The 18,620-nt window shown below is 42.1% G+C and overlaps 1 protein-coding gene across 1 annotated transcript in view; it reads left to right on the top strand.

Moving 5' to 3' along the window:
• LOC127631408 (limbic system-associated membrane protein-like) overlaps positions 1 to 18,614 on the top strand; it is a 142,808-nt gene extending 124,194 nt beyond the window's left edge. Inside the window, exons 3-7 of the mRNA XM_052109522.1 lie at positions 7,054 to 7,179; positions 12,054 to 12,185; positions 12,257 to 12,377; positions 16,205 to 16,353; positions 16,553 to 18,614. Of these exons, the coding sequence (XP_051965482.1) occupies positions 7,054 to 7,179; positions 12,054 to 12,185; positions 12,257 to 12,377; positions 16,205 to 16,353; positions 16,553 to 16,650 (626 nt within the window). The 3' untranslated portion in view covers positions 16,651 to 18,614. The remainder of the gene's footprint in view (positions 1 to 7,053; positions 7,180 to 12,053; positions 12,186 to 12,256; positions 12,378 to 16,204; positions 16,354 to 16,552) is intronic.
• Positions 18,615 to 18,620: the final 6 nt, after the last annotated feature.

Below are 18,620 nucleotides of genomic sequence, written 5' to 3' on the forward strand. Positions count from 1 at the left end.
TTCTAGACACATGCTTATGCTTTACACTGATCACTCCTGAAACAGGAGAAACAGGTAATGTCACAATAACCAGTCCGGAGAACAGAGCAGCAGAGGACGGAAACTGGGACTGAGGGGAATCCTTCTTCAGGTGGAGAATGCCAATGAAGGAGGAAGAAGGATCGTGGGAGAGAGTGAAGCAGAGGCTGGATGATGAATGCTGAACACAGCGGTCCAGAGCAGGTAAGTGACAGCTGTGGGTGGAAGACTGGGAACCGGTGAGCGCTTGGAATAATGAGGAGGAATTATCTGGGAGAGACACTGAACATACAAAACAAACCGACTGACAGAGGCTGACTGCATAGAGAACACACAATGCAATCTAAGACAGCAAACACAAGGGCTTTATATAGAGAGGAGAAACAGGGAACAGGTGAAATGATGATAATGTCCACCCGCCCTGCAGAAACACCAGCAGCACTGCCGAAGCACATGGTCATGTAAACAAACATGTGGAACAGACTCACCGCCAGATCACCCAGAAAACCCAACATTACCTCCCCCCTCAGGAGCGCCTCCTGGCCAACGATGTACACCGGTGGGGCGAAGCGGCGCAAATCAGATGCTGGCCTGAAGTAGAGCCCTCCGAGCGCGATCCCTGGTCCGACAGCAGAGTCTGACAAAAGCCAAGGCAGAGGGAACAGCAGCCTCCGGCTCCTGGGAAGAACATGAAGGAGGTTGGTAACCAAGACTAGACTGGAAGGGAGACATACCTGTAGATGGTCCCGGCAGCACACTCAATCCACGAGAGCAGGTGACTCCAGGAGGCAGCGTTCTGGGAGGCAAGACAACAAAGCATCCGTTCTAGATCTTGATTGGCCCGCTTGGTCTGGCCGTTAGTCTGAGGATGGAATATCAGAAGGGAGACTAACGGAGGCCCCTAACTGCCTATACAACTCTCTCCAGAAATGGGAAACAAACTGTGGGCCCCTGTCAGAGACCACCTCCACTGGGAGGACATGGATGTGGAAGACGTGGTCCATGACAGCGGTCACAATAGAGCAACCATGAGGACTCTACCCACCCTAGCAACCGGGTCAATTGGTTGCTTAGGAAGCCTGACTGGAGCCACTCAGCACACCCTGGATTCTAAAATGCGATAGTGGTAGACACATGTGGTAGTTGCTGAGCTACCCCAGGCCCCAAAGAGAGCCCAAAGAGCCTGTTGAGAATTGACAGACAGACCAGAACAGGTTCTTTAGCTCCCTCCAGCCAGTAACGCCACTCATCCAAGGCCAGTTTAACCACGAGAGCTCTCAGTTGCCGATGTCATTGTTCCGTTCAGCCTGCGAGAGACGATGAGGAAAAAAGGCACAGGGATGAGTCAGACTGTCATGAGGAGGTTGTTGTGACAGGACTGCTCCAACGACAACTCCGACGAACCTCTACCACGAAACGATGAGTAGGGTTTTGAGTTTGTCATGAGCTGCCTGAGCAAGGGCCGTCCACTGAAACGATTTCTTGAGAGGTTTGATCAGTCAGAGGAGCAGCAACAAGACTGTAGTTCTAAATGAAAGGTCTATAAAACAGGGAATCCCAGAAACCTCTGCAGGGCCTTCCAGGAATCTGGGATTGGCCAACAGGAAACAGTCCTTACCTTGCCAGGATCCACGTGAATCCCCCCCAGAGGAGACCACAACCCCCAAGAATGGAAATGGCCGTCCATGGAACTGACACTTCTCAGCCTTGACAAAGAGCAAATTTTAGAGAAGAAGAATCTGGCAGACGTGTTGTGTGTGATCCTGGAGCGACTGGGAGAAAATCATCATATCATCCAGATACACAAACCGATTAATCATGTCAAGCAACACATCTTTCACCAAAGCCTGGAAGATAAATATTTGAAATGCCCCGTGTGGAGGCTTCACGCTATTCTCCGCAGCATCCACACACAACTCACCACACGCCCCACCGAGAGCGAGAACCACATTATAGCGACCACGAGGAGGTTACCCCATGTGACTCTACCCTCCCTAGCAACCGGGACAATTTGGTTACCCCATGTGACTCTACCCTCCCTAGCAACCGGGACAATTTGGTTGCTAAGGAGACCTGGCTGGAGTCACTCACCACACCCTAGATTCGAACTTGCGACTCCAGCTGTGATAGTCAGCGTCAATACTCGCTGAGATGCCAGTAGCTACAGTAGCATGACCCACATGCTGTGAGTCTCCGCGGTGTCATGCACAACGAGTCACGTGGTAAGATGCACTGATTGACGGTCTCAGAAGTGGAGACTGACACTTGTCCTCCTCCACCCGGATTGAGGCGACTCACTACACCACCACGAGGACCTACTGAGTAGTGGGAATTGGGCGTTCCAAACTGGGAGAAAAGGGGATAAAAAAAAAAATACAGTATACTGCATCCATATAGTAACCATGGTTTTACTATTGATTACCGTTACCATGGCTTTACTATTGATTACCGTTACTATGGTGTGGAGCTGAGGGGGGCGGGGCCGGGTCGGAATATCGCGCGCCCGGTCCCCAATTGGCCTGATGAGGCGCGCGAGGGATAAAGGCGTCTGGTGACGATTGTTCGAGGGAGAGAGAATTACGGGCATGTCCGTCATATGTGTTTGTTTATGTGTTTTGGAGTTTTCATTAAATTATTATTTATATTGACAAGCCGGTTCTCGCCTCCTCCTTGCCATCCTTTAACTGTTTTACATATGGTTTTACTATTGATTACCGTTACTATGCCTTTACTATTGATTACCGTTACTATGGTTTTACTATTGATTACCGTTACTATGGCTTTACTATTGATTACCGTTACTATGGCTTTACTATTGATTACCGTTACTATGGCTTTACTATTGATTACCGTTACTATGGTTTTACTATTGATTACCGTTACTATGGCTTTACTATTGATTACCGTTACTATGCCTTTACTATTGATTACCGTTACTATGGTTTTACTATTGATTACCGTTACTATGGCTTTACTATTGATTACCGTTACTATGGCTTTACTATTGATTACCGTTACTATGGCTTTACTATTGATTACCGTTACTATGGTTTTACTATTGATTACCGTTACTATGGCTTTACTATTGATTACCGTTACTATGGTTTTACTATTGATTACCGTTACTATGGTTTTACTATTGATTACCGTTACTATGCCTTTACTATTGATTACCGTTACTATGCCTTTACTATTGATTACCGTTACTATGGCTTTACTATTGATTACCGTTACTATGCCTTTACTATTGATTACCGTTACTATGGTTTTACTATTGATTACCGTTACTATGGTTTTACTATTGATTACCGTTACTATGGCTTTACTTTTGATTACCGTTACTATGGTTTTACTATTGATTACCGTTACTATTGATTACCGTTACTATGGTTTTACTATTGATTACCGTTACTATGGTTTTACTATTGATTACCGTTACTATGGCTTTACTATTGATTACCGTTACTATGGTTTTACTATTGATTACCGTTACTATGGTTTTACTATTGATTACCGTTACTATGGCTTTACTTTTGATTACCGTTACTATGGTTTTACTATTGATTACCGTTACTATTGATTACCGTTACTATGGTTTTACTATTGATTACCGTTACTATGGCTTTACTATTGATTACCGTTACTATGGCTTTTCTTTTGATTACCGTTACTATGGCTTTACTTTTGATTACCGTTACTATGGTTTTACTATTGATTACCCTTACTATGGTTTTACTATTGATTACGTTACTATGGCTTTACTATTGATTACCGTTACTATAGTTTTACTATTGATTACCGTTACTATGGCTTTACTATTGATTACCGTTACTATGGTTTTACTATTGATTACCGTTACTATGGTTTTACTATTGATTACCGTTACTATGGCTTTACTATTGATTACCGTTACTATAGTTTTACTATTGATTACCGTTACTATGGTTTTACTATTGATTACCGTTACTATGGTTTTACTATTGATTACCGTTACTATGGTTTTACTATTGATTACCGTTACTATTGATTACCGTTACTATGGTTTTGCTATTGATTACCGTTACTATGGTTTTACTATTGATTACCGTTACTATGGTTTTACTATTGATTACCGTTACTATGGCTTTACTATTGATTACCGTTACTATGGCTTTTCTTTTGATTACCGTTACTATGGCTTTACTTTTGATTACCGTTACTATGGTTTTACTATTGATTACCCTTACTATGGTTTTACTATTGATTACCGTTACTATGGCTTTACTATTGATTACCGTTACTATAGTTTTACTATTGATTACCGTTACTATGGCTTTACTATTGATTACCGTTACTATGGTTTTACTATTGATTACCGTTACTATGGCTTTACTATTGATTACCGTTACTATGGCTTTAATTTTGATTACCGTTACTATGGCTTTACTATTGATTACCGTTACTATGGTTTTACTATTGATTACCGTTACTATGGCTTTACTATTGATTACCGTTACTATGGCTTTACTATTGATTACCGTTACTATGGCTTTACTATTGATTACCGTTACTATGGTTTTACTATTGATTACCGTTACTATGGCTTTACTCCAAATACGTTGGGTAAAATATGGTGACTGTAGTGAAACTAGAATAGCCAAATCATTATAATTTTATCACCATAGTTTTTGTTTCCTGTGTTGCTATTGTAGTTTCACTTTGAATATCGTGGTTAAAATATGGATATTTAGTGAAAACATGGTCAATTTAATATGAGGGGATGCAAAACTACTTCAGAAAATGAAATCATGAGATGTTATAAGGGTACAGTATATTAGGATTAAAGGAGATTACGTTTCCCGTTCCTGCTTGTGACCCGCCGCAGATCCGAATCTCAAAATAGTCCTTTATGTTTTGGGTTTATTTATTGATAAAATGTAGCACTTTTAGTTGTTTAAGCTGTTTATGCTTCTTTTTTAAGTCATATTTGATCATTTTTCTGCATTGGATTGCAGAAATAATAATAATAATAATAATAACGCAACAACAATTGAAATCTCGTAAAGATGCTCTTTAGGGGATCTTGCCCCCCTGTGTGTCACATGTGTAATGAACACATGTATGATCTGAGAGCCCGTATCCCACAATGCAATGCACTCAGCTTGACCTTTCATTTGAGCATTGTGAATGTAATGAATGTAAATGTGTGACATGAATGTACAGTGTCTGTGTGCTGCGTGTAGTGTGTACCGTCTTTGCTCTTCAGGAGGAAGTGTTTTTGAGATTGATGACGAGCGTCTCTTCTGTAAGCAGCAGTGTGTTCATTACTCTTGTGGATTGTTTTGTGCAGTTTTGTTTTTGCAACAATCATAAATCTTGATGCAATTAAGGAGGATCCACTCGACTGTGCAAGTTTCCCTCTAGATTAATATAAACCGCTCGAGACGCGGCACTAAATGAATCCAGGCGAATGTGTTTTATCTTCAGAATGGCTCAAACGGAGGTTTATTGAGCTCGTGTGCAGTGTGTGCTGAAAGGAATCGTTCGTTCTGTGATGAATCAGCTGCTCTGAATCGGTCTGAGGGGTTTGTGAATCCGTTGTTCGTCTGTAACACACAGCTGATCCACACAGCATTTCATATCAGTTCTGTGATGTGTGCCGCACGTTCAACACGTTACAGACAGTGAGTGAACACACTTTATTTTCTCCAGACAGATTTATTATTATTATTATTATTCAATAAACTGTTTAAACCTTGAACTAAAGCGACCAGCTCTAGCACAAAAGTGTTTGAAAATCCCAAATAAACACAATAAAGGTAGAAGGCAGTGAGCTACTCGTCCCATGATGCATTGCAAATCATGTCATTGAAGGTACAATAGAAAACTGAATATAAGTGTAACAATAAGATGCATTAAATATTACAATTTAATGAGTGTGTGTGTGTTTATGACTTTGTGTGTATTAGAGAATGTGTGTTTGTGTGTGCTAGAGAGTGAGTGTGAGAGTGTGTATTAATGAGTGTATGTGTGTGTGCGAGAGAGTGTGTGTGTGTGTGTTTGTGTGTGTGGGAGTGTGAGTGTGTATGTTTGTGTGTATGTGTGAGAGTGTGTGTGTGTGCGAGAGTGTGTATGTGTGTGTATATGTGTGAGAGTGTGTGTGTGTGTGCGAGAGAGTGTATGTGTATGTGTATGTGTGAGAGTGTGTGTGTGTGTGTATTGGTGATACAGTAACATGTATTTGTGTGTGTGTGTGCGAGAGTGTGTGTGTGTATGTGTGTGTGTATTGGTGATACTGTAACATGTATTTGTGTGTGTGTGTGTATTGGTGATAGAGTAACATGTATTTGTGTGTGTGTGTGCGAGAGTGTGTGTGTGTATGTGTGTGTGTATTGGTGATACAGTAACATGTATTTGTGTGTGTGTGTGCGAGAGTGTGTGTGTGTGTGTGTATTGGTGATACAGTAACATGTATTTGTGTTGGATTTTCATGTCAGTGTTGCTGCAACTACAATTGCAATTTCATGCGTGTTAGAGAGACAGAGACGCTTTCATGAGGACTGCAGGAGAGAGAGAGAGAGAGAGAGACATATGCCCTCTAGTGTGTAGAGATGAGAATCTGCACCACTACAACACTCTGACAAGACGTGTGCTTTACAGTTTATGAATGTTGTTGAAGACTCGGGAGTGCTGAAATCATTTTCCTGCACAGATTGTGACCAGCGCTGAACATGGGCGTGTCTGTGTCATTAGCTGATTTGCATAATCACTTGACTGAATTCCTCCCTCACAGTATTCTGTGATATTGAGTTTATATAACAGAACCGCCATCACAGAGTGAACGGGGCGGGGCAGAGGTGAAAGGGGAGTGGTTATGTGTCACATATGGGGTGGGGTTAGAGGTTGTAGGGGTGTGGTTTAAAACTGAATGAATGATTGCTGTAACTGTTGTTGTTCCTCAGATGAGTTTGTGTGTGTAATACATCACTGTTTGTGTTGCTGAAGCTGTACATCACCCTGAACACCTCATTAACACTCATCCTCTTTCTCTCTCAGTTCCTGCAACTATTTATAAAGTATCAGAGGACCTGACAGTGAACGAGGGCAGTAATGTCACACTGACGTGTTTGGCCAATGGGAGGCCAGATCCCTCCATCACCTGGAGACTGCTCAACCCATCAGGTGAGAAACAGCCAATCAGCTGCTTACATGGAGTGATAGTCAGCCAGTCAGAGACAGCATCTATGAGCCTCTTAGCGGAACTCTTGTAGTTAGTTGTGTTTACCGGTAACTCCTTAGCAACCACATAGCAACCAGCTAAATCACTCAGAACAACCCCCTTCTTGTGCCCATGAGTTTTACACAAAAAAAACACCTCTCACATTTTATTCCGACAATTTCAAAATTCTAGTTTACTATATTACACTGGATATTAATATTAGCGCTGCCGATTTAACATGTTAATTCAGTATGATTAATTATATAAGAAATAACATGTTAACAATTTAACACAATTAATCATGTCTCGTAATAAAGAATATTCCATCGGAGCAATTCAGTGAGTGCAACTCCAGCTGTTTTCAGCAGGGGGCAGTGAGTGCAACTCCAGCTGTTTTCAGCAGGGGGCAGTGAGTGCAACTCCAGCTGTTTTCAGCAGGGGGCAGTGAGTGCAACTCCAGCTGTTTTCAGCAGGGGGCAGTGAGTGCAACTCCAGTTGTTTTCAGCAGGGGGCAGTGAGTGCAACTCCAGTTGTTTTCAGCAGGGGGTAGTGAGTGCAACTCCAGTTGTTTTCAGCAGGGGGCAGTCAGTGCAACTCCAGCTGTTTTCAGCAGGGGGCAGTGAGTGCAACTCCAGTTGTTTTCAGCAGGGGGCAGTCAGTGCAACTCCAGCTGTTTTCAGCAGGGGGCAGTGAGTGCAACTCCAGTTGTTTTCAGCAGGGGACAGTGAGTGCAACTCCAGCTGTTTTCAGCAGGGGACAGTGAGTGCAACTCCAGCTGTTTTCAGCAGGGGGCAGTCAGTGCAACTCCAGCTGTTTTCAGCAGGGGACAGTGAGTGCAACTCCAGCTGTTTTCAGCAGGGGACAGTGAGTGCAACTCCAGCTGTTTTCAGCAGGGGACAGTCAGTGCAACTCCAGCTGTTTTCAGCAGGGGGCAGTCAGTGCAACTCCAGCTGTTTTCAGCAGGGGACAGTGAGTGCAACTCCAGCTGTTTTCAGCAGGGGACAGTGAGTGCAACTCCAGCTGTTTTCAGCAGGGGGTAGTGAGTGCAACTCCAGTTGTTTTCAGCAGGGGGCAGTGAGTGCAACTCCAGGTGTTTTCAGCAGGGGGCAGTCAGTGCAACTCCAGTTGTTTTCAGCAGGGGACAGTGAGTGCAACTCCAGTTGTTTTCAGCAGGGGGCAGTGAGTGCAACTCCAGTTGTTTTCAGCAGGGGGCAGTGAGTGCAACTCCAGTTGTTTTCAGCAGGGGGCAGTCAGTGCAACTCCAGTTGTTTTCAGCAGGGGGCAGTGAGTGCAACTCCAGTTGTTTTCAGCAGGGGCAGTGAGTGCAACTCCAGCTCTTTTCAGCAGGGGGCAGTCAGTGCAACTCCAATTGTTTTCAGCAGGGGGCAGTGAGTGCAACTCCAGCTGTTTTCAGCAGGGGGCAGTGAGTGCAACTCCAGCTGTTTTCAGCAGGGGGCAGTGAGTGCAACTCCAGTTGTTTTCAGCAGGGGGCAGTCAGTGCAACTCCAGTTGTTTTCAGCAGGGGGCAGTGAGTGCAACTCCAGCTGTTTTCAGCAGGGGACAGTGAGTGCAGCTCCAGCTGTTTTCAGCAGGGGACAGTCAGTGCAACTCCAGCTGTTTTCAGCAGGGGACAGTGAGTGCAACTCCAGCTGTTTTCAGCAGGGGGTAGTGAGTGCAACTCCAGTTGTTTTCAGCAGGGGGTAGTGAGTGCAACTCCAGTTGTTTTCAGCAGGGGACAGTCAGTGCAACTCCAGCTGTTTTCAGCAGGGGGTAGTGAGTGCAACTCCAGTTGTTTTCAGCAGGGGGCAGTGAGTGCAACTCCAGCTGTTTTCAGCAGGGGACAGTCAGTGCAACTCCAGTTGTTTTCAGCAGGGGGCAGTCAGTGCAACTCCAGCTGTTTTCAGCAGGGGACAGTCAGTGCAACTCCAGTTGTTTTCAGCAGGGGACAGTCAGTGCAACTCCAGCTGTTTTCAGCAGGGGACAGTCAGTGCAACTCCAGTTGTTTTCAGCAGGGGACAGTCAGTGCAACTCCAGCTGTTTTCAGCAGGGGGTAGTGAGTGCAACTCCAGTTGTTTTCAGCAGGGGGCAGTGAGTGCAACTCCAGCTGTTTTCAGCAGGGGACAGTCAGTGCAACTCCAGTTGTTTTCAGCAGGGGACAGTCAGTGCAACTCCAGTTGTTTTCAGCAGGGGGTAGTGAGTGCAACTCCAGCTGTTTTCAGCAGGGGACAGTCAGTGCAACTCCAGTTGTTTTCAGCAGGGGGCAGTGAGTGCAACTCCAGTTGTTTTCAGCAGGGGGCAGTGAGTGCAACTCCAGTTGTTTTCAGCAGGGGGCAGTGAGTGCAACTCCAGCTGTTTTCAGCAGGGGGCAGTGAGTGCAACTCCAGCTGTTTTCAGCAGGGGGCAGTGAGTGCATCTCCAGCTGTTTTCAGCAGGGGGCAGTGAGTGCAACTCCAGCTGTTTTCAGCAGGGGGCAGTGAGTGCAACTCCAGCTGTTTTCAGCAGGGGGCAGTCACATGACGCGTCATTAGAAAAGGTTTTATAATAGTTTTTTACTTTATTAGATTTTTATAACAATATTTTGGATTCTGAAGCCAATTTTTGGATTGTGTATCAATACTTTACTCATCTGCCACAATAATGTAATGCATTTGAATTATCTGATTTAATCTGTATAATATATATAGATTTTATTTATAATTTTTAAATATAATTATTTTACATTATATATTGAATTATTATTATTATTTGATGCACTTTCTCAACAAAAAAAATTGTAAATAATACAGTTAATTTTATTAATTAATACCATGTAATTAATTTGATTAAAAAACAGAATTGATTGACAGCCCTAATTAAGATATTAGTATCAAGCTTTAGATCAACCCGCTGGGTTTGATAGCACAACCTCTCCAGCAGATCTTTAACATCATGGAGTAATCTCCATCATTCACATCTGATCATCTCAAATTCAATCAGTGAGTTTGACTTCAGCTCCTCAGAGATATGACAATCAACTTTAATTAAAACCCATTTCAGCACATTTATCTCCTCATTTCAAGGTGTTTGGAGAGAAGGTTAGTGGTGTTAAATAATATACATCAAACAATCAGTGTGTAACGGCATGACAATAAACTGCAGCACACTTTCTCCCAAATGCAGCTCAAAGTTAATCACAAGTGCTTCATTTATATTAATGATGTTTGCATCATTGACATTATGTGTAATGGTGTATGCCTTTAAGAGAGCGTGATTACAGCGACTGTGTTCATTATAGAAGCAGTGGATTCATAATGACACATTCAGTGTCGACAAAGAGAGGCTTTTTGTACACGAGTGCTTTTATTATTCACCAGCTGATTAAAAATGCCCTGACCAATCAAATATGAGCTTTTAGTTGACGTGTCAGAAGACACTGCAGTTCCCATCCAGTGCAACAGGTGGCGCTGAAGCACAGAACGCCATTAAACACTGCAGTGAGGATGTGTTAAAACTCTAATATTGCTCATGTGCTCATCTTCCATTATTATAATACTGTTTATAGATAATATTAGCATCATTAACAGCAAACAGAATTCAGCCAATGGGAAGCAGAAATGATTTAAATATGCAGAAATAAATGTCACATGCACACGTTTAATCTCACATTAACTGTAAAAAAAGGTTTTGTGATATAATTGTAAACAGTCATTTCTGACTTCTACGTTCATCCAATATCTAAAGTTTAATCAACAGTTTATTATCTGTTCATTAGATGCTTATTAAAGGATCAGCTGTCATGAATAATTAGTGTTGTCAAGAACCGGACTCACGGAAACTCCTGAAGATTAATACACAGATTCTGATCATGAATATCAACATATGATTTATATTAATGATCAGATCAACAGAGTTCATGATTCATGTGCACCTGTCACTCATATAACAATGTGTTATTAAACGTGTGTGTGTGTGTGTGTGTTTCACGTGTCATGTGATCTCTCAGTTCTGCTGAACTTCCTCTATTCAACTGTTCTACATAAATTAGTATTCACTAAATAATCACATTGTGTCTCACTGTTGTAAATGACTGATGAATAAAACATGAGCATGTAAATGAGCCGCCTGTGTTCACTTGTTCTCAAAAGCCTTTCAACTTCCTGATGTGTGTGTGTGTGTGTGAGTGTGTGTGAGAGAGAGAGTGTGGTGTGTGTGTGTGAGTGTGTGTGAGAGAGAGTGTGTGGTGTGTGTGTGTGGTGTGTGTGTGAGAGAGAGTGTGTGTGTGTGTGTGTGAGAGTGTGTGGTGTGAGTGTGTGTGTGTGGTGTGTGTGTGTGAGAGAGAGTGTGTGTGTGTGTGTGTGTGTGTGTGTGGTGTGAGTGTGTGGTGTGAGTGTGTGTGTGTGGTGTGTGTGTGTGAGAGAGAGTGTGTGGTGTGTGTGTGTGGTGTGTGTGTGAGAGAGAGTGTGTGTGTGTGTGAGAGAGTGTGTGGTGTGTGTGTGTGGTGTGTGTGTGAGAGAGAGTGTGTGTGTGTGTGTGTGAGTGTGTGTGTGAGTGTGTGTGTGTGAGAGTGTGTGGTGTGAGTGTGTGTGTGTGGTGTGTGTGTGTGAGAGAGTGTGTGTGTGTGTGTGTGTGTGTGTGTGAGAGTGTGTGGTGTGAGTGTGTGTGTGTGGTGTGTGTGTGTGAGAGAGAGTGTGTGTGAGTGTGTGTGTGAGTGTGTGTGTTTGTGATGTTCTGCTGTAGATGATTGTGTGTGTGTGTGTGTATAAAGAGTCAGTCACAGAGGAAACACACTCATGTGCTCCACCTGCTGGACGTCTCCAGAACAGACGTGTGATTAAACATCGATGTGTTTGTGTTTCAGCTGAAGCTCTGGATGTTGGTGAATATCTGGAGATCTCTGGGATCGTTCGCTCTCAGTCGGGACGTTATGAATGTAAAGCCAGTAATGACGTCTCCACCCCTGATGTCAAATATGTCAATGTGATCGTCAACTGTAAGTGTGTTATTCTCCATCTGTTACACACTTCACACACAGCACATGTACATCAGTGTGTGTTTGTGCAGATCCGCCCTATATAAAGGAAGTTCGCAGCTCAGAGACGGCGCTCGGACAAACGGGAATCCTGCACTGTGAGGCGGCGGCCGTTCCTCAGCCCGAGTACGAGTGGTACAGAGACGACCGCAGGTCAGTTCAGTTCTACTTTAGGATTCACAGTTCATTAACCCTCTGGGGTCGGCAAATGCACCGGCGCGTTTTGCTGGTTTTTTTCCACATAGCAGCAACATAGACTTAAAATACTCCGTCATTTATGGTCATATAAATAAAATCAATACATGATTATAAACTATAGAGGGTCTTCTTTTTTTGTGTACACTCATATTAACATCAAAACCTTGTGTTTTTTTTTTTAAATAAATAAAATAAAAAGGTTGAGCTTTCAGCAGTCTCTGTGTTCACGATCATATTTCAGAAACACGTCACTAAAATTAACTTAAACTCCGCGAATTCTTCTCACACAAACATGAAACATATGTCTAAAGAAAGCTTAAAATGTCTACTTTTAAATAAAACAATTCAAATTTAAAACAAATAGTCTCCTGCAATGCAATCTGTTTGAAACAAAGCGATGTACAGTTTTTACTGGTCCATCTCATTATCTGTAATGTGATCCACCCACCAGCAGAGCGCGCCATTCATACGCTAATGTGCTGAGGCGATCAAGGGAAAAGTACACGCCCCCGACTGCGAGATTTAATGTAAACAAACACAACTAAACTTTTCTGCGTGCTTGTAAACTCCTGGATGTAAAGATGAGTTAACAAGAAGAGCGGGACTCCAATGAAAGAAGAGAGATTTGATCAAGCAGAGGATACAATTTCAGACGAGTAAGTCGTTTAGTTTTCATTAGCTGACATGCTATTTTATATAAACATACATATTTTACTAGTGGGACTGTTTCCAGACAGGATTCAAAGTTTGACATTTGACATTCAAAGTATTGACATGTCCTAATAGGCAAGTTTTAGTTACATGTAAATGTTGTTATTTACATTGTATGCTGTATGATATAAATATGATATAAAAATAATATGAATGTTAGATTATATTTTAATGTGTTTATGCTGCCTCGTTATCATCAACAAAGCTTGTGCTTGCAAATATCTGTTCAGGTTAAAATGCACTTTAAATATGCCCATATTAGAAAATCAGCATATTATCATATGTATTTTGGATCAAATAAATGCAGTCTTGGTGAGCAGAAGAGACTTCTTTTAATGGTAGTGTAGGTCTAAAATTAAGTAAAGTCTTTATGTAAAGAAAATATGTAGTCAGATTACTTCTTTTAAATTAAAACTTGATTTTGATCATTGAGTCTCCTCACATTCATTCTCTTTCTGTCACATTCCTCATTGATAGGCCGAGGGGAGGGGTCTTTGTGTCCTCAGGTGTGAATCTCATCAATATTCATGATCGTTCACGCCTCCTCGCATATTACCATTCAGCACTAAAATTGTCACACAAAAGTTAAATGACTATATTGTTTTGTATGAATGAGTGATCAGGATGATTTTCACATCATTTTGTAGCAAAAACTCTCGGCTACAAGATCCAGTTCTCAAAGTATTTGAGAAATGTTTAGTATGTTTAGTATGTGTTATATGACCTTATTTCAGTGACTTAAAATTTTAGTTTTTTCAAAAACATGCATAAACATTATTTTCTCAAAAATACAAACCTGTACACACATGTTGCTCACATATTATTGTAGCCCAGTTTGTGCTGAATACAGTGTTATCAGACTTTAGCCATTAATATGTTTTTAAGCAACTGAAAAAAGCACAAATGTCAAGGCATGTCAAAACTTCTCCAGGGCCCAAAACACCCTCAGACCCCAGAGGGGTAAAGTTATTAAACGCACCAGTGTCTCATATATCAAACACACCTGTTTAATAACCCCACCCGTATTAAACCATTCACAGACACAAATGCATTTGTGTTTTATTTCTTTTATTCTGACCAACAGAAGACAGGGGGAATGTTCAGGAAACCTGTTTGAGAACCATCATTAATTTTGTGACAGAATGACACACTGCAGCTTTAACCCCTTAAAGTCATACACACATGAGGGATACAGTAATGTACAGTCAACCGGTCATCACAAAACACACCTGACAGGTGATCAGGACGTGAAGCGGAGACTCTTGTATCATCATTAAGGGGTTAACAGCTGAAGTCATTAAACCTTTTATTTTTTAACCAATGCACAGATTTAATATGAGCAAACTATAGTTTTGGCGAGTCGTTTAGGACATCTACTTTGTGCATGACACGAGTCATTATTCCAACAATGGTTTACAGACCGATTGTGTCACTTGTAATTGACTATATCATTATTCCAGCGGGTCAGAAGTTACATACAGTAAGTGAACTGTGCCTTTAAGCAGCTCGGAAAACTCCAGAAAATGATGTCACGCCTTTAGACAATTAGCCAGTTAGCTTCTGATTGGAGGTGTGCCTGTGGATGTATTTTAAACTCAGTGCATCTTTGCTTGACATCATGGGACAATCAAAATAAATCAGACAAAACCTCAGAAAAAACATTGTGGACCTCCACAAGTCTGGTTCATCCTTGGGAGCAATTTCCAAACGCCTGAAGGTGCCACGTTCATCTGTACATCAATAGTACACAAGTATAAACACCATGTGACCACACAGTCATCACACCGCTCAGGAAGGAGACGCATTCTGTCTCCTAGAGATGAACGTAGTTTGTGTGAAAAGTGCAAATCAATCCCAGAACAACAGCAAAGGACCTTGTGAAGATGCTGGAGGAAACAGGTGGACGAGTATCTAGATCCACAGCAAAACAAGTCCTATATGGACATCACCTGAAAGGCTCAGCAAGGAAGAAGCCGCTGCTCCAAAACCACCATAAACAAGCCAGAATACAGTTTGCAAGTGCACATGGGGACAAAGATCTGACTGGAGAAATGTCCTCTGGTCTGATGAAACACATATTGAACTGTTTGGCCATAATGACCATCGGTATGTTTGGAGGGAAAAGGGTGAAGAACAGCATCCCAACCATGAAGCATGGGGGGGCAGCATCATGTTGTGGGGGTGCTGCAGGAGGGACGGGTGCACTTCACTAAATAGATGATGACATCATGAGGACGGAACATTATGTGGATATATTGAAGCAACATCTCAAGACATCAGACAGGAAGTTAAAGCTCGGTCACAAATGGGTCTTCCAAATGGACAATGACCCCAAGCACACCTGCAGAGTTGTGGCAAAGTCCTGACCTCAATCCGAGGCCTTCAAACATGACTCAGTTACTCCAGTTCTGTCTGGAGGAATGGGACAAAATTCCAGCAACTGATTGTGAGACGCTTGTGGAAGAATCCCCAAAATATTTGACCCAAGTTAAACAATTTAAAGACAATGATAACAAATACTGACAAAGTGTGTGTAAACTTCTGCCCCACTGGGAATGTGATGAAAGAAATAACAGCTGAAATAAATCATTCTCTCGACTATTATTCTGACATTCACATTCTTAAAATAAAGTCATGAGCGTAACTGACCTCAGACAGGGAATGTTTCTACCATTAAATATGAAAAACTGAGTTTGTGTATTTGGCTAATGTGTGTGTAAACGTCTGACTTCAACTGTATTTTGCGATAACTACCATCTGACTGCTCATTGTCCCGCTTATTACATGCCTACTAACCACATACATGTGCATGCAACATTGAGTTGAGATGATGTCATTCGATTATTGTAGAGATCTCACTGTGATCCGAGCAGCAGGAGAGATGATTGAGCGTCTGATACATGTATGTGCAGGTGTTACTGACACATATCAGACCACTAGATGGCGCCACTGACCAATCACAGCACAGTGTAATAATCTGCTTTAAACCGTCTCGCACTCATAGAGATGAAAGAATAAACCGTATAATGTGGTTTATTGAATGTGTGTTAATGACAGTGTTTGTGTGTCAGATTGTCGAGTTCTCAGGGCGTCAGTATTCAGATCGCTGGATCTCGTACGCTGCTGGTGGTCGCAAACGTCACTGAAGACGATTATGGAAATTACACGTGTGTCGCCACCAACAGACTGGGAATACACAACGCCAGCGTCTTCCTATTTAGTGAGTGACACACACACACACACACACACACACACATTAAATCATCGATATGTCCCTGGAAACAAGTAAACGTTCAAATATATACAAGTTTACAGATCTCAAGTGTGTTAATCATCCGACTGAACACTGCAGTTCACACAGCAACCACCAGATGGCACACTTTACCTCTCATTTGAGCTTCTGTCTCTCTGTCTCACAGAACCCGGTACTGGGCGGGACATCAACGGTTCCTGCAGCATGTGTCAATCACTCTGGCTCCTCCTCCTGTGTGTGTTCTGTGCTCCTGTGCAGTGTTAATGATCAGCGCATCGATCGATCATCTCAGACTGTTTTCATCCGCCCACGCCCAGAACAACCGCTCAATTATTATCAGGATCAAATACGACACGGAGGAAATGAAGAACGGTGCTCTTTTGAAGAACACTAATTGCCATTTTAACTGGTTCAAACGCTTCCAGTGACACCTGTCTGTCTGTCTGTCTGTCTGTCTGTCTGGGCATCTGACAGAGGTCATGTATGTTATTTTCCAACAGGAATCTGGTGTGAAGTTCCAAACACACCTGTCATCATCATCATCGTGAAATCTTCATTTCTTTCATTGCGTTTATGTAGAATAATGTTAGCGGAGAGATGCGGTAATCATTTAAGATCATTTCAATGCAATTAATGATGTTTCAGCATTGCCAAAAGGACATCAAATTAGACTTAAAATCACACTTTTGTATTATTATAGTAAGATTTTCTGGTACCAAATCTTTAATTCTGTTTAAACCAGATTTCCAGAATTAGCATCAGTCTGCTGATCTGAAAGCGGTTTGAGTTTGATTCTCAGAACAGTCACAGGTGTGTGTGTGGAAACTGTGTTTTGATACTTTAGGAAACACACATCATTGTCATGTCAGCCAAACATTAGTGTGTCATGATTGTGAAATCTTGAATATTTTCAGAGACGCTGAACAGAATGCTGCTCCGATTACTGGAAACAAGTTCAAACCTCATTAGCCCCTCCCACACACGTAACTCCGCCTTCATATCTTCAATTACTTTAAATAAACCCCTCCCTTATCATTTAACCCCTCCCATCTCATTAACCCACAGACATACTTAACCCCACCCATATCTTGAATTACTTTAAATAAACTCCTTCCTTATCATTAACCACTCCCACACACGTAACCACCCACCCCATATCTTCACTTCCTTTAAATAAACGCCTCCCTTATCATTTAACCCCTCCCATCTCATTAATCCACACACATACTTAACCCCACCCATATCTTCAATTCCTTTAAATAAACTCCTCCCTTATCATTTAACCCCTCCATCTTATTAACCCCTCCCACACACGTAACCCCGCCTCCATATCTTCAATTCCTTTAAATAAACCCCTCCCTTATCATTTAACCCCTCCCATCTCATTAATCCACACACATACTTAACCCCACCCATATCTTCAATTCCTTTAAATAAACTCCTCCCTTATCATTTAACCCCTCCCATCTCATTAACCCCTCCCACACACGTAACCCCGCCTCCATATCTTCAATTCCTTTAAATAAACCCCTCCCTTATCATTTAACCCCTCCCATCTCATTAATCCACACACATACTTAACCCCACCCATATCTTGAATTACTTTAAATAAACTCCTTATCATTAACCCCTCCCACACACGTAACCACCCACCCCATATCTTGAATTACTTTAAATAAACGCCTCCCTTATCATTTAACCCCTCCCATCTCATTAACCCACAGACATACTTAACCCCACCCATATCTTGAATTACTTTAAATAAACTCCTTCCTCATCATTAACCCCTCCCACACACGTAACCACCCACCCCATATCTTCAATTCCTTTAAATAAACCCCTCCCTTATCATTTAACCCCTCCCATCTCATTAACCCACAGACATACTTAACCCCACCCATATCTTGAATTACTTTAAATAAACTCCTTCCATCTCATTAACCCCTCCCACACACGTAACCCCGCCTCCATATCTTCAATTCCTTTAAATAAACCCCTCCCTTATCATTTAACCCCTCCCATCTCATTAACCCACAGACATACTTAACCCCACCCATATCTTGAATTACTTTAAATAAACTCCTTCCTTATCATTAACCCCTCCCACACACGTAACCACCCACCCCATATCTTGAATTACTTTAAATAAACGCCTCCCTTATCATTTAATCTCTTCAATTCCTTAAAATAAACTCATCCCTTATCATTTAACCCCTCCCATCTCATTAACCCCC

This window comes from Xyrauchen texanus, chromosome 38 (genome assembly GCF_025860055.1).
Source record: "Xyrauchen texanus isolate HMW12.3.18 chromosome 38, RBS_HiC_50CHRs, whole genome shotgun sequence".
Taxonomy (NCBI): Eukaryota; Metazoa; Chordata; class Actinopteri; order Cypriniformes; family Catostomidae; genus Xyrauchen; species Xyrauchen texanus.